Source organism: Clupea harengus, chromosome 1 (genome assembly GCF_900700415.2).
Source record: "Clupea harengus chromosome 1, Ch_v2.0.2, whole genome shotgun sequence".
NCBI classification, from domain to species: Eukaryota; Metazoa; Chordata; class Actinopteri; order Clupeiformes; family Clupeidae; genus Clupea; species Clupea harengus.
Window position 1 is genome coordinate 5,470,280 of NC_045152.1, and position 21,544 is coordinate 5,491,823.

At 42.2% G+C, this 21,544-nt stretch overlaps 2 protein-coding genes across 6 annotated transcripts in view; one reads left to right on the forward strand and one right to left on the reverse strand.

Moving 5' to 3' along the window:
• The window catches only part of myh11b (myosin, heavy chain 11b, smooth muscle), a 28,593-nt gene extending 12,142 nt beyond the window's left edge, over positions 1–16,451 (reverse strand). The window contains exons 1-29 of one of the 4 annotated variants that reach the window (XM_031565478.2): positions 16,333–16,451; positions 14,912–15,273; positions 14,449–14,605; positions 13,810–13,837; positions 13,355–13,448; positions 12,821–12,844; positions 12,634–12,654; positions 11,711–11,803; positions 11,526–11,589; positions 11,132–11,230; positions 10,273–10,416; positions 10,008–10,103; positions 9,373–9,491; positions 8,916–9,068; positions 8,409–8,582; positions 7,930–8,103; positions 7,710–7,824; positions 7,255–7,448; positions 5,210–5,331; positions 5,000–5,069; positions 4,408–4,568; positions 3,975–4,083; positions 3,426–3,557; positions 2,180–2,386; positions 1,887–2,024; positions 1,681–1,804; positions 1,407–1,578; positions 485–697; positions 140–284 (exon numbers count right to left, since the gene is read on the reverse strand). In XM_031565478.2, the coding sequence (XP_031421338.1) occupies positions 140–284; positions 485–697; positions 1,407–1,578; positions 1,681–1,804; positions 1,887–2,024; positions 2,180–2,386; positions 3,426–3,557; positions 3,975–4,083; positions 4,408–4,568; positions 5,000–5,069; positions 5,210–5,331; positions 7,255–7,448; positions 7,710–7,824; positions 7,930–8,103; positions 8,409–8,582; positions 8,916–9,068; positions 9,373–9,491; positions 10,008–10,103; positions 10,273–10,416; positions 11,132–11,230; positions 11,526–11,589; positions 11,711–11,803; positions 12,634–12,654; positions 12,821–12,844; positions 13,355–13,448; positions 13,810–13,837; positions 14,449–14,605; positions 14,912–15,247 (3,678 nt within the window). In that variant the 5' untranslated portion in view covers positions 15,248–15,273; positions 16,333–16,451. Of the gene's footprint in view, positions 1–139; positions 285–484; positions 698–1,406; positions 1,579–1,680; positions 1,805–1,886; positions 2,025–2,179; positions 2,387–3,425; positions 3,558–3,974; positions 4,084–4,407; positions 4,569–4,999; positions 5,070–5,209; positions 5,332–7,254; positions 7,449–7,709; positions 7,825–7,929; positions 8,104–8,408; positions 8,583–8,915; positions 9,069–9,372; positions 9,492–10,007; positions 10,104–10,272; positions 10,417–11,131; positions 11,231–11,525; positions 11,590–11,710; positions 11,804–12,633; positions 12,655–12,820; positions 12,845–13,354; positions 13,449–13,809; positions 13,838–14,448; positions 14,606–14,911; positions 15,479–16,332 lie in introns of those variants that run through there. The other 3 variants (XM_031565473.2, XM_031565490.1, XM_031565485.2) reach the window with 3 other exon arrangements.
• Positions 16,452–17,515: 1,064 nt separating this feature from the next.
• Positions 17,516–21,544, forward strand: part of abcc1 (ATP-binding cassette, sub-family C (CFTR/MRP), member 1) — a 31,881-nt gene continuing 27,852 nt past the window's right edge. Inside the window, exons 1-5 of one of the 2 annotated variants that reach the window (XM_031565525.2) lie at positions 17,516–18,103; positions 19,178–19,354; positions 19,617–19,742; positions 20,923–21,060; positions 21,376–21,501. In XM_031565525.2, coding sequence (XP_031421385.1) covers positions 18,056–18,103; positions 19,178–19,354; positions 19,617–19,742; positions 20,923–21,060; positions 21,376–21,501 — 615 coding nt within the window. In that variant the 5' untranslated portion in view covers positions 17,516–18,055. The remainder of the gene's footprint in view (positions 18,104–19,177; positions 19,355–19,616; positions 19,743–20,922; positions 21,061–21,375; positions 21,502–21,544) is intronic. The other variant, XM_012827226.3, reaches the window with a different exon arrangement.

The following is a 21,544-nucleotide window of genomic DNA, read 5'->3' on the forward strand; positions in this document are numbered from 1 at the left end:
AATATTACCACCTGTACTCTAGCCAGACACATTATATTGTAGGCGTCCGTTACCGTTAAATATCTGGCTCTTGATTGTTCTTCAGCTGTAGGACCAGGTCATTGAGAGACGTGAGGTGTGTGTGTGTCCTCCCCCTCACCTTTTTAGTCTGCTCCAGCTGCTCGCTGAGCTCCTCCACAGCCTGGGTGTGCTTCTGCCTCATGTCTTGCACCTGGGCCTCATGGTGGCGCCCCTCATCCTCCATCGCCTTCTTCAGTATGGCCACCTCCTGCTCTCGCTTCGCTCTGCATAAGTATTTATACTTACCCACTTACTGCCATGTTTGTACAAATAAACAGCATATTCATACATAAACAGAGAAGGTTTGGAAAACCCTGGTCCCTGGGTGTTAAGACGATGAGGATGTTATAACTGAGCTAAACTAAACCATCCCCAGGCTTGCCACCCTGTTTGCGGCGGTCCTGAAACAACCCCCGCTGCTGACCTGAGCTCCTGCTGGGCGGCGGTGGTGTCCAGGCTGTCCTCCAGCTCCGTCCTGAGAGCCTCCAGCTCTTCCCCCAGGTCCCTCTTGGCCTTCTCCACCTTGGCCCGGGCGTTGCGCTCGGCGTCCAGGTCGTCCTGCAGCTCAGAGATCAGGCCCTCCATCTCACGGATCTTCTTCAGGGCGTTGTTCTTCTGGTTGGACTCCTCCTCCAGCCTGATGGAGAGCACAGGGGAGCCACTGGATTTAGAGTCTGTGAGTCTGAGAGTCTGTGAGTCTGAGAGACTGAGAGTCTGAGAGACTGAGAGTCTGTGAGTCTGAGAGTCTGAGAGTCTGTGAGTCTGAGAGACTGTGAGTCTGAGAGTCTGAGAGTCTGTGAGTCTGAGAGTCTGTGAGTCTGAGAGTCTGAGAGACTGTGAGTCTGAGAGACTGTGAGTCTGAGAGACTGTGAGTCTGAGAGTCTGTGAGTGAGAGACTGAGAGTCTGAGAGTCTGTGAGTCTGCTGGGTGGTTTTTCCATCGTTTTCTTAGTTGTTTTGTGTATTTACTATTAATGGCCACTCTAAACGTACACATAGGTCATCTTTAGAATGGGTGGTCACAAAAGGTTTGGTGGGGTCATGTGTGGGGTCAGTTGACCTTGCACTGCATTGCCCACACATCATGTATGAGCCATCTGTGCTGAATACCAGCTGTTATAAAGTTGTGGGCATGATCACTATACTCATTGCTTCAGTATTATTGTGCCATTCAAGTTCAAGTTCAACTTCAAGTGCTTTATTTGTCACATACACGGACATGTAGTGACATCTAAAAGGATCTACGCTCCACACAGTGCAAAAAATAATAAAATAAAATAAGGAAAGAGTGCTGAATTAAAAATGTTGTGAGTAACTAAAACGTTGGTGCTGACTGATTTAATTTACCGTGCAAACACTCCCTGCAGGTCCTCTTCCTTTGCAGCCAGCTGGGCCTTCAGATCAGCGATCTGGGCCTGCAGGTCGGCTAGCTGATCCTGAAGGTCATTATACTCTCCCTCCAGTTTGCGTTTAGCCTTCTCCAAATCCTGCCGGGCTTTCTCTTCTTTCTTGAAACGCACTGAAACGAGGAAATGTAGAACCATTGAATCTGAACATCTTTTCAAGGACTGAAAATATCAAGGAGTCATTTTGTTAAGCAATAAGAGTATGACAAGCAAACCTTCAAGTTCAGTTATCATAGACTCATGTTTATTTTTCAGTTTAGTCAAGTTCTTGGATTTTTCTTCTTCTTCAGTCAAATTGGAGCTAATATCAGCCAACCTTTCTTCCATCATTTGTTTTTCCTGTGAATAGTAGGACACAGTCATATAAATGATGGTAATTGGTGTTAAGATCTATTTTGTGTTTTGTAACAAGAACACCGACCTTCAGTAGTTTGTTGTTTTGGTCCTCCATGACCAGGATGTCATCCTCCAGCTTCTTGATCTTTCCGTCCGCAGACACCTTTTCCAACTGCAGCTTCTGTTTGGCGTCTTCCTCCTCAGCCAAGTGTTTCTCCATATCCTATAGGTTACAGTAGACCATCATCAATGCCAACAATGGATAACAGTAGACTATCATCAATGTTAACAGCAAATAAAAGCACAACAGAGCTTTTGAATTCAAATCGAAAATTAACATATTTCCCCCCGTTTGTTTGTTTGTTTGTTTTGGAAAACCTGAATTTGCTGCTCCATGTTCTTCCTCTCCTGCTGCAGGGTGAGGCCACGCTCCTCCTCTTCCTCCAGTCTCGCCTCCATCTCATGCAGCACCTCCTCCAGCTCCTGCTTCTTGGCCTCCAGACGCACCCTCATCTCCTCTGCCTCGGCGTACAGCTCCGTCTCAACCTGCAGCTTCTCCTGCAGCTGGTTCTTCTCCTCCACCACCTGAGATGCAACAGGCAGACAGACAGGTAGTTACATCTGTGTGTGTGTGTTTGTGTGTGTGTCTGTGTGTGTGTGTTTGTGTGTGTGTGTGTGTGTGTGTGTGTGTGTGTGTTTGTGTGTGTGTGTCTGTGTGTGTGTGTTTGTGTGTGTGTGTGTTTGTGTGTGTGTGTGTGTGTGTGTGTGTGTGTGTGTGTGTTTGTGTGTTTGTGTGTTTGTCTGTGTGTGTGTGTGTGTGTGTGTGTGTGTGTGTGTGTGTCTGTGTCTCTCTCTCTGTGTGTGTGTGTGTGTGTGTGTGTGTGTGTGTGTGTGTGTGTGTGTGTGTGTGTGTGTGTGTGTGTGTGTGTGTGTGCATATATATAAACATATATCTCCTCCAGCAGCTGAGATGCAACAGGCAGACAGACAAGTAGTTGCATTTGAAGTGATGACCTGTGGGTGGTGAGTGTGTGTGTGTGTGTGTGTGTGTGTGTGTGTGTGTGTGTGTGTGTGTGTGTGTGTGTGTGTGTGTGTGTGTGTGTGTGTGTGTGTGTGTGTGTGTCTGTGTGTGTATGCATATATATATATATTGTTTGCCAATAATTGGAAGTGACATATTCTGAGGACAAGATGCTATGTAATTTTGTGCATGCATTTAGTGTTGTGTATGTGTATGTCTATGCAACTGGTGTGTGTTTAGGTATGAGTGTTTTTATGTGCGTCTGGAGTGGTTGCCTTGTATGTGTGTGTTGGTATAGGGGCTGGATTTGGAGAGTTGTGTGTTGTTTGAGTGTCTTTGTGAGAAGGTTTGTTGGACCGTGCTTGATGGTATATATGTATGAGGATCTGTTTCTTGGTGTTAATGGAGGTGGCAAGTGGATATTTGTAGGTACATGTTATGTCTAATGTGTATGTTTGTATCTGTATGTTTGTGGGCCTCTGGTGTCTACAGAGACAACAACGTGTCTGTTTATGCACAAGCAATCCTGTCACTAGATATGTCCTGTATGTGTCACAGCCGAAGCGCATGTCTAAGGAGCGCATGTTCTCCCTCTTCCTCCACCTTTGTGTGTTTTTGGGTGATTTCTTTCAGCTGGGTCTCAGACTTCTGTGCCGTTTCCTTTGCTTTCTGCAGCTCCTCGTCCTTCTGGCCCATCTCTTCATCCTGTCGGGTCACCTGGAGCAGAGGTTTGACCTGCGGAACAGAAAGACTTGCAGGTTGATGATCATTCATTTTCATTTTCCATTTCGAAGATTTGCACACATCCAGATCCACGTTAAAATAATTTCAAGCAATTTCAAGCCACAAATAAAGATGGACTTTAAAGTTCAATTCAATTCAATTCAATTTAATTCAATTCAATTCAATTCAATTCAATTCAATGTATACAGCGCCAAAACAATAGCATTGTCTCCAGGTGTTTCAGTCCCACTCTGGTATGCAATGATGGAAAAGAGACACAAATGAATTCAAATGAATTCAAATGAAGTGAAATGAAGTGTAATGCCACATATGGAGCCACATAGATTTGCCAATCATGAGCCTAACTTTGATGCCAATGTTATCCAAATTGCAAGGATAAAGCAACACCGAAAGCCTAAAGAGACTAGCCTTAGTGAAGAGCCTCCACCACTGCCAGTTACGGAGTTTGAGATACACAGAACAGTTCCTCTGGATCACTTTCATGGCAGTGAGCTGCTGCTGTCTCTTAGCGTAGGCCCTGGGTTGGAGGAACAGAGACACCCTACAGTGTTAGTACTTTCTCTATTCCAAAATAGTTGTACAGTCACAGGAATGTCTTTTGTCAGAATCAACACTAGACTGACACTTTGAATTTTGAACTTTGACTCAGTGGAACCGAAAATTGGGAGACTTTTTTTTGGACATGTGCCACTTCAATTTGCAATCAGTTTTTAACACCATGATTTCTATTTTACCTGCGATAACACTCAGTCAGAGTTTCTCTCTCTCTCTCTCTCTCTCCCTCTCTCTCTCTCTCTCTCTCTCTCTCTCTCTCTCTGAGTGGCTCTCTAATCAGACTCACTTTCTGGCCAGAAAACCGCGGCAGTGCGCCTGATAGGCAATGATGATCACGGTGAGCTTGAGGTCCCTCTCCTCCTCCAGCTGAGCCAGGACTCCGGTGCGGAAGAACATCTTGCTCTGGCCAATGCGGTACAGGTTGGGATCCAGATCAAGATGATTAATCTGTTTGAGGGAAATAGAAACTTTAGCGCCCAAAGGCCCAAATGGGGGGACGGCAGGGACTAGCATCAGCAACAAAAGCAGGATGTCTTTGATGTTGTCGCTTGAGCTCAGACAGGTACATGTATAGTAAAACTTATGCAGTCTCAAAGTACCACATGTCAATGCCAGCATCGGTATGAGCGCGTACATATATAATGATACATATAAAAAGTAATAATTTTTACTCAATATGATGTTCTGTTCTGTATGATTTAAATGAACAATTATACCATAAAGCTAAGTATGCCACACACTGATACATATAAAATGTAATAATTTTTACTCAATATGATGTTCTGTTCTGTATGATTTAAGTGAGCAATCATACCATAAAGCTAAGTATGTCACACACTGAAACAAAGAGGGGTGTTTTGTTGTCAGAGGAAACTCACCATGAGTGTGCAGGCCTGTTTCCCGTCCATGAACCCCTTGGGGATGGCACTCGCAGCCAGGATCTCATAGCTGTAGTATGGACGCAGTTAAACAGAACCAACGTGAGTCATAATACCTGTCGGAATACCATCGTACCAGACAACCACATCTGGAGCATCAAAGCAGAGGTTTTCACAATGGATTATGGGTAATATGGCGGCGAAGCTCACCGCTGACGGAATTCATGGAAGATGACACGGTTGGGAAACCCTTGGCGACAGATCCTGATGCCCTCAAGTACACCATTGCAACGCAGCTGTTCCAAGACCAGATTGGCATCCATCTTTCCTGCCTGCAAAAGTGTAACAAAAGTGATTGTCTATATAACAGGCACTTTATTGGACATTTCATTTAATTGGAACATTTTTGGCTTTTTCTATAAATGATAAACTACCTGGTAGTTATAGAAAAAGCCAAAAATGTTCCAATTAAATGAAATGTCCAATAAATAAATGTCCAAGGGGTTCTCAAACTTTTGCAAGCTGGGCCCCCCCAAAGCTGGTTAGGGGTAGTTGGGGCCCCCCCATCCGCCCGTGGGCCGCCGCCACCGCCCTCAACTACACCACCATATATAGATAGATAGATATATAGATAGATAGATAGATAGATAGCATATTGTTATTGATAGGCCTGACATGTCAAGGTTAGGCTATTGTTATTGTTAGGCCCATACAGACAATTATTATAACTATTTATTATTTTTATTATTGTTGTTATTATTATTATCAGTAATAGTAGGCCTATTATTAGGATATTCATTATTATCACCATCATTATGTTATTATTATTATAATTAATGATTATCGACCAATTATTATTATTGTATTATTATTATTATTATCATAATAATAATAAGTGTTATTATTGCTATCATTAGGATACTGTTATTATTATGGGCCTCTTGTGATCTTTACAAAAAAAATCCTACAGGTCTGTCAATGTGAGACATGAGCCTGCTTTGCACTGCAAAGGTGCTCAAATCTTGGGGCAATGTTTGACAAATATATCATCAGGTCATCCTCGATCTGTGCGTGGTTGCGGTATTTAGTTTTGAGCGCAGTCTTGAAAAGCCTATCTCGCACAAATATGTCGACGCGAAATCGACATCGACATCACGTTTATGTTTAAAGAAGTCCACAGGCTTCTCTTTCTGACTTTTACGAATCAGAAACTTGTCCATGTTGTGTTTGTTTGCTGATAAATTGTGTGTGAAGTTAATAAAGTTCTAATTTCAACGTAGTGTTCTTGTATGTGTGGTTGTGAACGATTTGCACACGAATAATGGATAAGGCTGTGCTAGGCAATGATTCCTAACAAAACGAACTGTACACAATTTAGACAGGGACAGCACAAAATAGTATTCAAGTGCTGGTGTTTTATTTGTTGCAACACGGTGGATGATCAAAAAATGTAAAGGTAGGCTAGGTGTTAAGGAGAAAAGGGCTAGCTGTAGTTGGAAAAGGTAGCTAGCTAGGCTAGCTCTCGGGGCTACGAGCTTTTTTTAAAGATTGTGGAGCAAATTACTCCTTAGAATAGGCTACGAATAGACCTACTGCAAGTGCAGTAAGGTATTACTAAGGAAGGAGTGAGTCTTTAAAAATACTGTTTATAAAGCAATGAATATCTGAATGATAGAGGAAACAAGAGAAATTGAACAAACTCTGCAGAGTGTCATCTCAGGGTGAGCGCTTACCATGCCTGCGTTTTTTTTTTATACTCGGAAAGCGGAGGTGCAACTCGCGTTGAAATGATAAGACTCCGTTTTGATTGGTGGATCAGGAGCAAAACAGTATTTGATTTGTTTGGGTCAGTCCAGCCCCTTGCATTTCGCCACTGAGGGAGCTTTCACTAACCAGTGACAGGTCGGCGTTTTTTTTTTTTTTTCTCAGTCTGTGACATCGCGCCCCCCCTGGAGAGTGTTCGCGCCCACCACTTTGAGAACCACTGAACTACCATATCATCAGAGTCATGAGTGAGTGTCCAACCCAAGGCACACATCGACATCAAACATTTATATTCTTTCAATCTCCTAAATGTAGCAAAGACCAGTGTTTCATGCACACACTGCATTGCTGTGATTATGACCATTGGCCAAAGCAGTTGAATATAGACTTCCTGTCTTCATGCATTTATCAAATGCCCTAGGCACTTGTAGGTGAGTCTGTCAATGATAACCCCACTGGCCCAGATCTCAACTTCCAGACCAGACGCCCACCTTCTTCTCATGGTTGGGGATTATGCACCGCACGAAGTTGGGCGTGGTGTTGTGGAGCGTGGTCATCAGCTTGCCCAGGGACTCCTTGTACAGCTGCCCGACGGTGCGGAACATGCCTTTCTTGGACTTGCCCGAGCTGGGCATGGAGCCCTCCGACATCTTGGTGATCTGCTCCAGCCCCACCACCCGGTCCGCTGCGGAAACAGGGGGGGGGCATATGGGGTCAAGTGATTCATGAGGAGACTCAGCATGACCATAATAAGGCTGTCAATTAAAACGCTTCATTGTAAAATCGCACAGCCAGCTGACTCACTGAGTCACTCACACGCAGAGATGTGCCGGCACGTGTTTGTTTGGTAATCATTTGGACATTCACTCCTTATTTTAACATTTCGATTAAAAGTTATTTTGTTTTTTAATTCCTGTAATAAGATTGTAATAAAAGTATATCTCACTGTCTTTCCATAGGTCCGTGATAAAATGTATGGAGGAGTTGGTGAGCAGTGCAGTCACGTTGTCATTGAGAGGGTCCATGTTCTTGGTGAGCCAGGCTGTGGCATTATAATCCACCTACGCAAGAAACAACATTGCAACACATTTATACAGATACGAACCATGACTCTGTCTACATGTGAGACCCGTCCAGACGTTTGGGCCTAGAGAGACGTCCGGTACCTTCCCAGCGTAGTGCAGGACGGAGAACACCGTTTTTTCTTTGTGCTGCTTTGGCTTGGAGAACTTGCAGTGGCCACCATGTGTGTTTAGGACTTTATCCACGAAAGTGGTGTCAGTAGCTTTGGGGAACCAGCACTCCTCATCCAGCAGAGCAAGGATGCCTGGAGGATTATTCTGGAGTAGGAGGGATGAGCACAGAGTGATTAATGGCAAGAAAGCAAAAAATCAGCACAAGATGAGTTTTAAAACCGACTTTTTACATACACTATGTACATTGCCTGCAATACATACAGTTCTATAGATCATTAATATATTCTTTATTTTTAGATGTTATTAATTGATCACTTTTGCTTTATATTGGTATATTATTTGTTATTTCTAATTAGTGTGTATGTTCGATTTTTGAACCAGATCACGGAAATTGTCAACCCATCCAACTTTTTTCACAGGACCTCCAAACCAATAGTTCTGGAACTAACCGGCCTCTCGATAAGTTCAATGCAGGGCTGTAGGTCCAGTCCGAAGTCGATGAAGCTCCACTCAATGCCCTCGCGCTTGTACTCTTCCTGCTCCAGGGTGAACATAGTGTGGTTGAAGAGCTGCTGCAGCTTCTCGTTGGTGTAGTTGATGCACAGCTGCTCAAAGGAGTTATCCTGTGGATGGACACAAGCCCACCTTCAGAACACAGGGTCCCACACAACCAATCAGCTGCTTACAGGAATGCTCTCTCTCAGTAGCCTACAGGTGATCTCTCAGTTACAAAAAGGAAAAGGAACCTTTTTCTCTCTCTCTCTCTCTCTCTCTCTCTCACACACACACACACACACACACACACACACACACACACACACACACACACACACACACACACACTGAAAGACAGGGGCACGCACACATACACACCAACACACACACTCATACATATACACACACAGCTTCTTTATGGGGCACTAGATTTGTATGGGTGCATGGATCGATAACTTAACCTCAAAGATCTCGAAGCCTGCGATGTCCAAGATGCCGATGAACGAGGACCCGGCGCGTTTGGTCTTGTCTAGAACCTTGTTCACACGTAGCAAGATCCATTTGAACAGGCGGTCATACATAGCCTTGGCCAGAGCCTCTACCGCAAAGTCAGCCTATCAAAACAACATCTACTAGTCAGTACTACAGCTCTTGGAGTGCTGACAATCCTTACAGGTTTAGATTGCTTCTCATCGCATGTGTCCTTGTTACTGGTCACTCAGTATAACAGCACTGTCATTTCATGGTTACCACTTGATGAAACAACCAACATGGAACCTATAAATCGTCAAATATTGAATCTGAACATCAGTGTCAGGTTGATAAAATAACTGAAAATGTTCAGCTAATTCTGTGTAAAAAACGACATACTTCATACTATACTTGATTATATTATGTATCATACTCCTTGGGACCCACCTGTTCTTTGGTCTGCGCCTTCTGCACAACCTCTCTACCCACTTTAATTTTGGGGGTGAGGATGGCTCGGAGAAAGTCCGTTAAGTTGATGCCTTGCAGGTGACACACCTTCTGGGCAGCTGTGGGATTGTTGGGAGAGGATGAACTAAATTCAACATGTGGTTCTGGGACTTCAACCATCAGGTCATGAAAAGTGTATTTACACAGGGATAGCTCATCACTTTGTGTCTATCTAAGATGCAGCGGTTTGAGGAAATCAACAGAAAGCCCCTTCAGGTTTTACTGTAATCACATATCAGGCCCTCCTCTCAAGCAAAGCTATTTTCCGATATAGAAACACTGTTCCTATGTAGAACTCTTACCTTTGGAATAATCTGCAAACGTTTGAAATCAGCAGATTGTATAAATCTAGATGACTGTTTGGTCTAAGGACATTTCCAAAGCTTCTATAATATCTGTACTTGAAAAGGTACATACAATAAACTGCAAAACAAGGCCTTCATCACACATTGCACTGTAAGCATCAGCCCCGGTGATATCTGGGTCTACTCCACTCTTTTTTACATCTGCATGACTCTATTCTGCACTTAAACACATACAGCACTTGGTGTGCACACAGCCATTTCCTCCTGTACCTGTGGTATCAGGCATGGTGGCCTGCTCCTGGTTCTTTTCCTTCTTGAACTCAACGTTACCCAAGTGCAGCACAGAGGACACGACCTTCAGCATGCCTAAGGTGACACAAACGACAAATTAAGAAAGAATGAGAAGAGAAAAAATGTTAGGCTACACGGTTACGTTTTTTTGGCGAGGACTTAAAGTATCCTTGTCGCCCATGTTGGACACAGTTCCCGATAAGCTGCTCTCTGCTAGTGCTGGTTCATAAGAGGAGCTTCTCACCAATTCTCTCGTCCTCATTGAAGCCCAGGACGGCCATGGCCTCTAGCGTCTCCTCGAATACCTCGTCGTCCTCAATGCCTGTGACCTGCACGTGCCCAGCGTTCAGGAAACGGTAGCTGCTGAAGCTCTCCACCAGAAGCTCCTCTGTGGAGACATCAGCCCTCAGTGCGTTTAGAATGCATATCTGCATATTCACCGTTCACATTCTTACCTGACATAGTAGTCATTTAAATATATGACAATTATGTCTAAATCTGTATTCCAGTTCAGTTATTTGTGAAAACTGACAATATTACATTGGAACTTAACTCCATTGTTTTACACCCATCCAATAGTTATATCCTATCCAATATGGTCATTCCAAAGACTTTCAGGGTTGATATTTATTAAAATTTTTGGGGGGCTTTTGGCCTTTAATCAGATAGGATAGTGAAGGTTTTGACAGGAAATGAGCTGGAGAAGAGGTGGGGAGTGGGATCGGGAAATGACAGCCGGTCGGATTCGAACCTGTGTCCCCGTGGGCGTTCATGCCCGTACATGGTGAGGGCTGCTGCTTGCGCCACAGTGCCCCTCACAGAGTTGATATTTAACATTTACTTTTTCTCATTCAGCTATACCTTTTATTATTGTAAAAGTCATTAGATTATTGCTAAATCAGGAAATGATCTCATCATATTTTAAATCATTCTGTTATCTTTAATCTCTGTTAATGCTAAATTGTCTATAAAATGTAATAATTGCATCTTTAAAACATAAAAAACAAAACTACATGAAAAGAAATAAGCATAACAATATTTACTTCTTTAAACATTTCAGTGTCTCAGTGTGTTTGAAAAATAAGAGAGAATGAAAAGATGACCTTTGATCTTGTCCTTGACCCCTGCGACCATAAAGTAGAATATGTGGAAAGCCCTCTCATTCTTGGCCTGCCGTACACAGCGGGATTTCTCCAGCAGATCTATGGGCGTCCAGTAGCTAAGGGCAGAACTGGTAATATAGAGGCATATTCATTCCAGAGATGTCACTGGCAAGCCAGATAGAAGATGACGAATGGACTATATATAGGCATAAAAAAGGGCCAATTCCATTAGCCACCCGCTATTTACTCGCTTCATCCATTCCTTTTTGAAAGTATGTGCACAGTAAAGAGAGGTAATGTCAACACATTCGTTTTCTTGTGAAAAAAATGTCATAAAGCAAATTGAAGTGGAAAAGAAGGACAGGGTTTGTTATTTAAAGCCTCTTCAGGATACATGTGTCAATTGTGGCTCCAACGATGACGCCAGCCAGGTCAAAGTTTAGACGGATGAATTTCCCCTAAAAAAGAAAACAGGATCAAAACAGACAAAGAAATGTTGACATGCATTGTTCATGCATACATTCTGGAACAATTCTGTTTTTTTTTTATTATTATTATTATTTATATCTGCCGACTTACAAATCTGGAAGAGTTGTCATTTTTAGTGGTCTTGGCATTTCCAAAAGCTTCCAGAATAGGGTTTGCCTGTAAAAGCTGTTTCTCCAACTCTCCCTAATAGGACAGGTACTCACAGTGTTAACACAGACATAAAGCAATAGGCATCAACAGGCACTCTCATCTCCAATCCAACACTTATTTAACGCCTGATAGAGAAACTGGCCCTGGACACTATGCAAAGTAAGGTATGTCACATAAAACAAATGTATTCTCATTGTTACTTAATGAAGAAAATATAAATGTATGTTGTTTTAACTTTGTACAGTGCAAATACCAGTAATCAAATTCTTGAAAGTCAAACATCAGTCCTGGATCTTTAAACAAAAACCATGTACACAATCCCATACAAAAAAAAAGTACACATGTATTTTTGTATAGAAAGAAAGCAGTCCCGTGCCACAAACACAAACATGCGACCACACAGCTCAGCAGAACAGTAAGGGAGACAATACAGTAAAGTGGATGAGCAGAAGAAGATCATGATCAGATCAGCAGAAGATCATGATCAGATCAGCAGAAGATCATGTCGCAGGCTCTCTAGCCCATGGGTATAATTAATACATGACCTCCAAATGGGAACTGCTACAGAAGACTAGAGGAGAGTCAAGCCATCATTGTTTTTTTTTTTTGTTTTTTTTGTTGTCACATTTCAAAGGTGAGATCCTCTGGTGTCTTCAGTCTTAGATTTTGTAGATTTGGACGTTCAATTTGTTTTGGTTTACAGTCCCATGTGGAAGACATGTTACAACAAAGCTAAACACGATACATATGGGACAGTACTCACTATACCAATACTAAACTACCATGCAAACTATGGACACACAAGAACTACCACTCTGTCACTCTACAAAAACTCTATCATATCCTTCTAGTATTTTACTTACATATGCCAGCTGGGTTCCTTGCTATTTTGTGAAGAAGAATTTTGTACTGTTAATCTTAAAATGAAACTTTTCTTTTTTGAGACTTTTTTTGGCAGATGTCCTCCATAATTCAGACTGGGTGCACACAAGGCAGAAAGCATCACCACCAGACAGACATGAGAGCATACTTTAAGGCCTTTCTCCTTACCTTTTTCCAAACAGAAGATGTGTCCTGTCACACAAAAATAACTATCAACTTCAAAAGCATCCACCCAGCCATCCATCCTTCCATTTGCGTGGAATGTGTGTGGGTGGGTGTGGGTGTGGGTGTGTGTGTGTGTGTTTGCGTCAGTGTGCGTGAGTATGTGTGTGTGTGTGTGTGTGTCCATGTGTGTGTGTATGTGTTTGAGTGAGTGCGCATGAGTGTGTGTGTATGTGTGTGAGTGTGTGTGTGCGTGTCTGTGTGTGTGTGTGTGTGTGTGTGTGTGTGTGTGTGTGTGTGTGTTTGAGTTAGTGTGCATGAATGTGTGTGTATGTATGTGTGTGTGTGTCCATGTGTGTGTGTGTGTGTGTGTGTTTGAGTTAGTGCGCATGAGTGTGTGTGTATGTGTGTGTGTGTGTGTGTAGTGTGTGTGTGAGAGTGTGTGCGTGAGCGAGAGAGAGTCCATCTATCGGTCTTTCATTTCTACTTTAACAGTGACTCTTGGTGAATATGTTGGAGAGGAGTGATGCTGACACTCACAGCGTCTTTCTTGGTTTTGTGAGAGGAAGCCACCACTGCCAGGTACTGGATGACCTTCTTGGTGTTCTCAGTTTTCCCAGCTCCAGACTCTCCTCTGTGAGACACACGTGGCCAACATTTTAAATGGAAATGGACAGACTGTTTAAATTCAAAACAGTTTTGCCACTCATCAAGATAGTGACCTCTGCATTTACTTCAGTGCTATTACCTGGCTCTCTCTTAACATTTCTTTTAAAACCCCTAATCTATTTAAATGTGCCCAGTCAACGTTTATGTCATGTGGCAAGTCAGACAACTATGTAGTATAGGGGATTGCGCTGTACTGTAATGTTTGTGCATTCAAATGACCAAATTCAAATAAGGTAATGAACATGAGCTTGGAGTCTCTGCCTGTACGCTGATGGTATCATTAGTGATGTGCGTCGATCAGACACATGTGTAATGCCCTCACTCACGTGCACAGAATGGACTGGTCATCACGCTCTGGAAAAAGAACAAAGAAGAAAGACAAGCTGAAGCTCTGCCTGAAGGACCACAAGGACAGGCCTGCTCATGCATAGCTCCTCAAAGCAAAGAGGGCGAAACAGATTAGCAGCAGTCCTGGGAGTCTAAACATGAACTTCACAGAGCAATTGTTCCCCAAAGGAAGGCCAAGCATTGGAAATTTAAAGGGTTCTAAAATGACCACAGGACGAGATTAACTTTTTTTTTCTTTCCAAAAATAGCAGATTTAAAGAGGCCGTGGAGCCATGTATGGCTATTTCGAAAATGTGCCGTGTCCCCACTACCTGTGACAGGGATTTGTGAAGCGGAGCTTGGATGACTATCACAGACTGAGCAAGTGAGGCCTGCATTTCCCAAATGTCACAGGGTTGAGGGCTGCACTCGACTGGACAAGACATGTCATTTTTGCCTTTCGGTCTATAGTAAATATAGCCAGTGTGCAAACTAGGGGAAGTCCAATATTTTCCACTTTGAGATTTTCTAAAAGAATTACAGGACCTCATCACGTCATATAGATTATATTTGTAATTAACACTGACATGGCTACTGGGATATCCAGAATGCCGTTTCTCTCTCTACGAACGTCGTACCTTGCATCATGTTCCTGTAAGCATTGTCTGTGATGGAGTAGATGTGAGGGGGAACTTCGTGACGCTTCTTGCCCTTGTACAGCTCAATGATCTTCTCCGAGTAAATGGGCAACATTTTGTAGGGGTTCACCACCACACAGAACAGGCCTGAGTATGTCTGCAAGAACATAGGTCACAGGTCAGTGCCTGCTCAGCAAAACACAGTATGCACACTATGTTCACACAAGATGAAAAGAGTATGGTAGGTGTGCAATGCCTTGTATTACTAAAGGGGATTATGACATTGTGAAAGATGACATTTCATAATTAATACCAGGACACTGTCAAGACGTTGATTAGTTTAATTCCACTTAAATTGCTCTCATAAAAACTATTCACTGTTCACAGCAGGAAGTCTTTTGAAGCGGGGCTGAGAGGTCCCATATGTAAGAGAGAGTGTCTGGGGAGCCGGTGTTTTACTCACATAAATTAGACATGAGTAGTACCTCTCCTTCAGGTTCTGCAGCACCGAGGCTTCGTTCAGGTAGGTCAGTGCCGCCATGTCCTCCGCCTTGCTGAACTTTGGCGGGTTCATCTTCTGAATGCTGTCTTTATGGACGGTCAGCTTCTGCCCGTTGTCCAGCTCCACCAGGACCTCGTCGCCCTTTTCCTCTTTGATGCTGGCTGAGTCAAAGCCATCTTTCTCGGACGGGATCCACACCAGCTTCTTAGCGGACCAGTCCGCTTGGCCCAGTCCACTTTTGAAGTCTTTTTCCCCGAAAAGGAATTTGCCGCTCTCGTCGTCTGGTTTCTTGGACATTTTGACCTCTTGACCTGCCTCAGTAACTTTAACAAAAAATATTAGGAGAATATCATATGTGCTAAGGCTGGACAGAGTGTAGGTTATGCTTTAACTGACCAGGTAATCCTCTGGCGTCTATCAACAAGGCTTCACTTCAAATGCCCCGGAGATGGGTTGCAACTCCTTCTAAATCCAATTTAACATTCAAATTAGCGGAACCACAATAAGACAGTCATGACTATATGACGCCCAAATATGGATAGGTTCTTCACTGATACTCCTCCACCTCTATTCTATTGAATGATGCTGTGCAAACAGCCAAGGAATTCCATATAAGGTATATGCCATGTGTCCAAGTCAAGTCTACGTCTCTAAATAATAAATTAAAGACAAATATTATTATGATGGAAAAATGTTAACTCTCACTCTGTGTTACAGAGCTAATTAAATTGAAAAAACGCTTTGATAAACTAATCTTTAAATTCATTTCCAATAATATTAGGATATATCGATGAGCAAACATAATTACATCATGTTTTGATTGTAAAGAGCTTAATGTGATATTTTAGGTTTGCAGTGCTATTGTACTCTTTAATATGGAGTACCACTGAAAGGCATGGACATACTATGTTTAATATGTTACTTGAGCTAATTATCTTTCAGTTCAGCTAAAAACAACTTACACTATTTTTCTTTAAAGACACACTATTCTTTGCTTACTGTCCTGCCTTCTTGGATCCATGTCTTCAAACTAATTCGGAATGAATAACGGATTCCAAAACTACCACAAGATTACATAGAACTTTGTGTAAATGGTGATGTAAACAATATTGTTGCATGGAAAATAATAAAATCCAACTAAATAGCAGTTTTATACAATCATGGTGAATAGCATCACCATAACATGCGATCTTATACAATTAAGATGAATAGCATCACCATAACATGCGATTTTATACAATTAAGATGAATAGCATCACCATAACATGCGATTTTATACAATTAAGATGAATAGCATCACCATGACATGCAATTTGTTAGATGGCTTCTTGTTTCTCACATTTTTATCAGAGAGAGAGAGAGAGAGAGAGAGATACACTTACCTGTGTATGTTCTCTTTGGATGCTGGTGCTGAAGAGTCTGGACCTCAGCTTTGACTCATCCACAGCTGTGGTCCTCTGGTGCTCCAGGACCATTTGCATGGCATATTAACCAATTTACATAGATGGCTTTTTCTGGTGGGCGGGACTTGGTCCTGGTCGTCCTGCCTGTCACTCAACTGGCCAGGAGCCCATTCCACTCTGCTCATAATAAACTTTGCCTGGTTGGATGAGGTCACACATTTAAGCATGCAAATTTTCAAATCATCAGTTTGACAAAGACACTACTTTATTGCAGTAACGTTTGAAGTGTCTTTATCGCGGCCTCTTGGTTACCCACACAGCCTCCTAGCTATTTTTTCACATCGTTACTTCAATACTTTATGAAAGTCCATTCAGATGTAAAAGCTGGGACAGTGAATGAAACATTCTGCTTGCCTGAACAGCATTCCCTTAATCACTGTAATATATTTCATATTTTCTGTATTGTTTATTCCAACCTTCTATGTATAAGGACAGAACACAGACATGTTCACTGAGAATAATTTTATGGAGATGGGTTTGTGGTAGCACTTAAATCCTGATAATTAAGGTTTGCCATGTACGAGCATGAGGTTGCAATGAAGACAGAGGCATTTAAGTGTGGTAGGATGGAAATGAACTGGACATATGGAAAGTCCCTGCTAATCCTTTTTCTCACTCTATTCTGTACAGACATATGGGGAAAACATAAATGTCTTATAGTGTCACAACTACACAACAACCCCACATCTTTGTCCATCACTTTTGAAATGCAATAAGTATAGATGACAGCTCACAGCTGTTGCCACAAGTGTGTCTATTTGCCCAGGGTCTAGCCACCTCTCTTCAGACTGAACTGTATAGCTGGGTCAGTATTGGGTCACTTGTTCATTTCTCGTGAAAGGATGACACCTTATCTAGAAGACCACTTTAGTTAATATGATCCCAACTTCAATTTCCCAAAATGTCCCAGGTTCATTCTTTCAGGCTACAGGCTGGGACAGTAAGGAAGGCTAAGATGTCTAACCAGCTCATTTCCCATTGTTATCTTTTGACTTGTTGAAATGAATTTATTATCACTTTACTGCATGAACTGTAAAGCTATATAAAGTCATTCTTTGACACCTTGTACATCCACTCAATGTGTTAAATATGTAGAATTAAAGACTGACAGAACATGACAATAACAAGACTTGTTTTCTTTACCCATTTTGCTCATTTCCCAAGGCTGCTGATACCACTGGAGGACCCTATATTGATTGTTTGGAGTGACTGGCAGGATTATAGGAAAGAAATTCCACTGGGAACAAATGGATGGAGAAATTAAATGACTGATTTAAATAAAATTGTTTATTTATTCATTGAAACTGAAACTGTGGAAAGTAACCCATCCAAGCTTAAGAAAGACAACCAGACAGACCATGAATCAGCCTATGTTATTTATTTCTAGTAATAATGTTTCCATCATTCTTGTAGTCGCCTACCTAACCAAAACCAGTGGTGGTCATTGAAAAAAAAAAAAAAAATGTCAAGCCGCAAGCTGTTTTTCTAATGTGTTTTTCTCACGTTTATTTGCGTAGAGCGCCCCCTATCACCTAAACACTCTGTCGTCGCTGCATTCGGCTGGAGCGCATAGAGAAAGCACTGGTTATGAAACCAAGGTTGCTGTATTCATTAAATGTTACGATAATTTGCAGCGTGGCGAATGGGTATTGACAACTTCTGCAGCCTTGACGGTTCCGATCCATTTTGGGTAAGCCACATTCCTACTTAATTGGGCGACATTTAATTAACGTTATCAACATCAGCTGTTGCCTCTAAGACATGTTTAGCAAGCTAACGCTGTCCCCTTAATGCCAAGGCTTTAGCTAGAAATACATGAAGCTAGCGATATGTTTGCTAGGCCTTTGCCGGTATTTTAGCTTGCTAAGGACGGTGTTTTTCGGTGGTAGTGGCTGACTTCATTCAGTGCTCCACTTTAAGGGAAACTTCAAAACAACACCTGCACATTTGGTGTTGAAACTATTTCAGTTTAGATACGACCTCCCCTCTTTATGTTCTGGTTGTTTGATAATAGGTATTAAGCTTTGCTAACGTCAACAGTTACTTAGCTAGCTAAGAGACATGCTTAAAGTAAGTTTGCTATCGCTGGATAGCCAAGTTAGCCAGCGAAGGCTATTGCACAACATGATCAGCTGCTGTCTAGTGTCCTGTAATGGCTTTATGCAAGATCGTACAAGAAAACACCAATACATTTTAAATTAGAATCAGAGCTGGCAAGCTATCTTATTTTACAGTCCCTGTTTAAGAGTCTGTATAACGTCAAGTAATCGCTTCTATGTTTAACTACATATGGATGACTGATGACCAGAACATTAGCCATCACAGAGCCATAACCACAAAGTTGTAAATTAGAATTAGTTAGTTAATTAGAACATTTGACTTGCTTTGACCTAACGGCAAAGAAAATTACTTGGTTGTCATATGTTCACATAAGCCCATCACTTACAGAATACGACCGAGACAACAAAAACACAACACGGCAGACATATCATGGTTGGCAAGACTGCCAGAAAACGTCTTGCGTGTTAACACTTCAAACGCTCTTAAAGCTACACTTATCTTCATGTATTAATCATTAAACAACACATGGACCAGTTGTTTTGAAGTTGTTTTACATTGGTGCGAAATTATTTTGGTTATCTCTAGTTGATAATATTGCCCGTACCTATTATTTGACATATATAAAAAAAGAATAATCTCCCGTGTAATTGACAAGCAAGTCAGCCAAGACTTAGTTCTGATTATTCCCCTTCACTTCTTTCAGGACTGGAATCGCACATGGCAGTCCCACAACCCGGACCTGACCCTGTGCTTTCAGAACACCGTGCTGGTGTGGGTTCCTTGCCTCTACCTCTGGATTTTATCTCCATTCTACTACTCATACCTCAAATTCAATGATCATGGATACATTTGTATGTCTCACCTCAACAAAGCCAAAACTGTGAGTATGACCCTTGACGTGCTAAAAACGTACAAAACTAAAGGTTTGGCCAACGCATGCTATCTGACATTCATGATTTATTTTTAGAATAATTCTATCTATAAACTTTGAGCCACACATAAGAGAAGTGTGTACTTTTGTGTTAGGGAAAACAGTATCCTTCCACGGTATGTCGTTTCACAAGTACTACAGGTGCTTGACAGCTATGTTGCTGCTTTTTTGTGAAAAGTCATGCTTTCTGTTTACTGTCCTGTTTCCTCAGGTAATCGGTTTTTTACTATGGATTATCTGCTGGGCAGATGTGTTCTATTCTTTCTGGGAAAGAGGCCAAGGACAGGCCCAAGCACCTGTCTATTTAGTCAGCCCCACAATACTTGGCATCACAATGGTGAGGACCCCCCCCTGTCAGCTACTATAGCATAAGGTTTTGTTGTCTATTCTACCACAGTCATCTCATGGCAAAGTAAATCATTACACTGTGAAGCTTTCCACTGTGAGAATTTTGCATATGAACAGAAGCACTTGCTTTGACTTTTCCTATTCAAATTGTGTGTGTGTGTGTGTGTTTGTGTGTGTGTGTGTGTGTGGGTGAGCGTGACTGAGCGTGAGTGTGAGTGTGAGAGTGAGTTAGTTAGTTTTTATGTGTGAGTTAGTTTATATGTGTGAGGGTGTGTGAGTTAGTTTATATGTGTGAGGGTGAGTTAGTTAGTTTATATGTGTGAGTGTGAGTTAGTTTATATGTGTGAGTGTGAGTTAGTTTATATGTGTGAGGGTGTGTGAGTTAGTTTATATGTGTGAGGGTGAGTTAGTTAGTTTATATGTGTGAGTTAGTTTATATGTGTGAGTGTGAGTTAGTTTATATGTGTGAGTGTGAGTTAGTTTATATGTGTGAGTGTGAGTTAGTTAGTTTATATGTGTGAGTGTGAGTTAGTTTATATCTGTGAGTTAGTTTGTATGTGTGAGTGTGAGTTAGTTTATATGTGTGAGTTAGTTTATATGTGTGAGTGTGAGTTATTTTATATGTGTGAGGGTGAGTTAGTTTATATGTGTGAGTGTGAGTTAGTTTATATGTGTGAGGGTGTGTGAGTTAGTTTATATGTGTGAGGGTCAGTTAGTTTATATGTGTGAGGGTGTGTGAGTTAGTTTATATGTGTGAGTGTGAGTTAGTTTATATGTGTGAGGGTGTGTGAGTTAGTTTATATGTGCGAGGGTGAGTTAGTTAGTTTATATCTGTGAGTGATTCATTGCTTGTGGTGCCAGTGCCGGGAGAAAACAAAGAAGTACTACTGAAGCCAAGACAGGGATTTAATCAGTGCACTTTTGACAGCAAAAGGATCTTATGGAATTCGGCAGCAGTCCTGTCCAATTTCATTCAGGCGTAAATCACATAACAACAGCCTGGAGCTTATGGGCAGAGAGAAATTAACAGCTCAAGAGCTCCTGATGCTGACTAGATATATTAAAACATTCTTTGGAACAGGCTCTCTGCTGTTGTATGGCAATTGTTAATGTGAACATGGGCATTTCTGTCTGTGTGTGTGTGTGTGTGTGTGTTTTTTTTTTTGCAGTTGCTGGCAGCATTCTTGATCCAGTATGAGCGGTTTAAGGGGGTCCAATCCTCCGGAGTGATGCTGAACTTCTGGCTCATCGCTGTGGTGTGTGCCACAGTCTCCTTCCGCTCCAAAATACTGCAGGCTGTCAATGAGGTAAGTCCACGGCTGGGTAACCAGCGGACTGGTGCTATTATGGCACCAGTGCAAAACTCAACGTGGCTCATCTAAACTCTTACTCGAGGTGTTCTGATGGACCCATAGAAATATGGCGTGGTCATCTTGTGACTTAAGGCTGTTTAAAAAAAATATATATTTTGTCTGTGTTTATGAGTCGTGCGTGACCCTTCTCAAACCTCCACATGAGGTACCGTAGAAATGTCCCCTTGTCGATGGCTGTGGAGACTGATGGCTGTCGATGGCTGTGGAGACTGATGCCTGCTTTTTGTTCCTTCTGTGCCTCCTCTGCAGCCCTCCACTGTGGATGTGTTCAGATACAGCACCTTCTACATCTACTTCACACTGCTGCTCATCTCCCTCTTCCTGTCCTGCTTCTCCGACCGGCCCCCTCTCTTCTCACAAGCTGTGAAAGACCCGGTGAGTGCCAGTAGTAGTCCCTGAGAAGTGCCTGATCAAAATC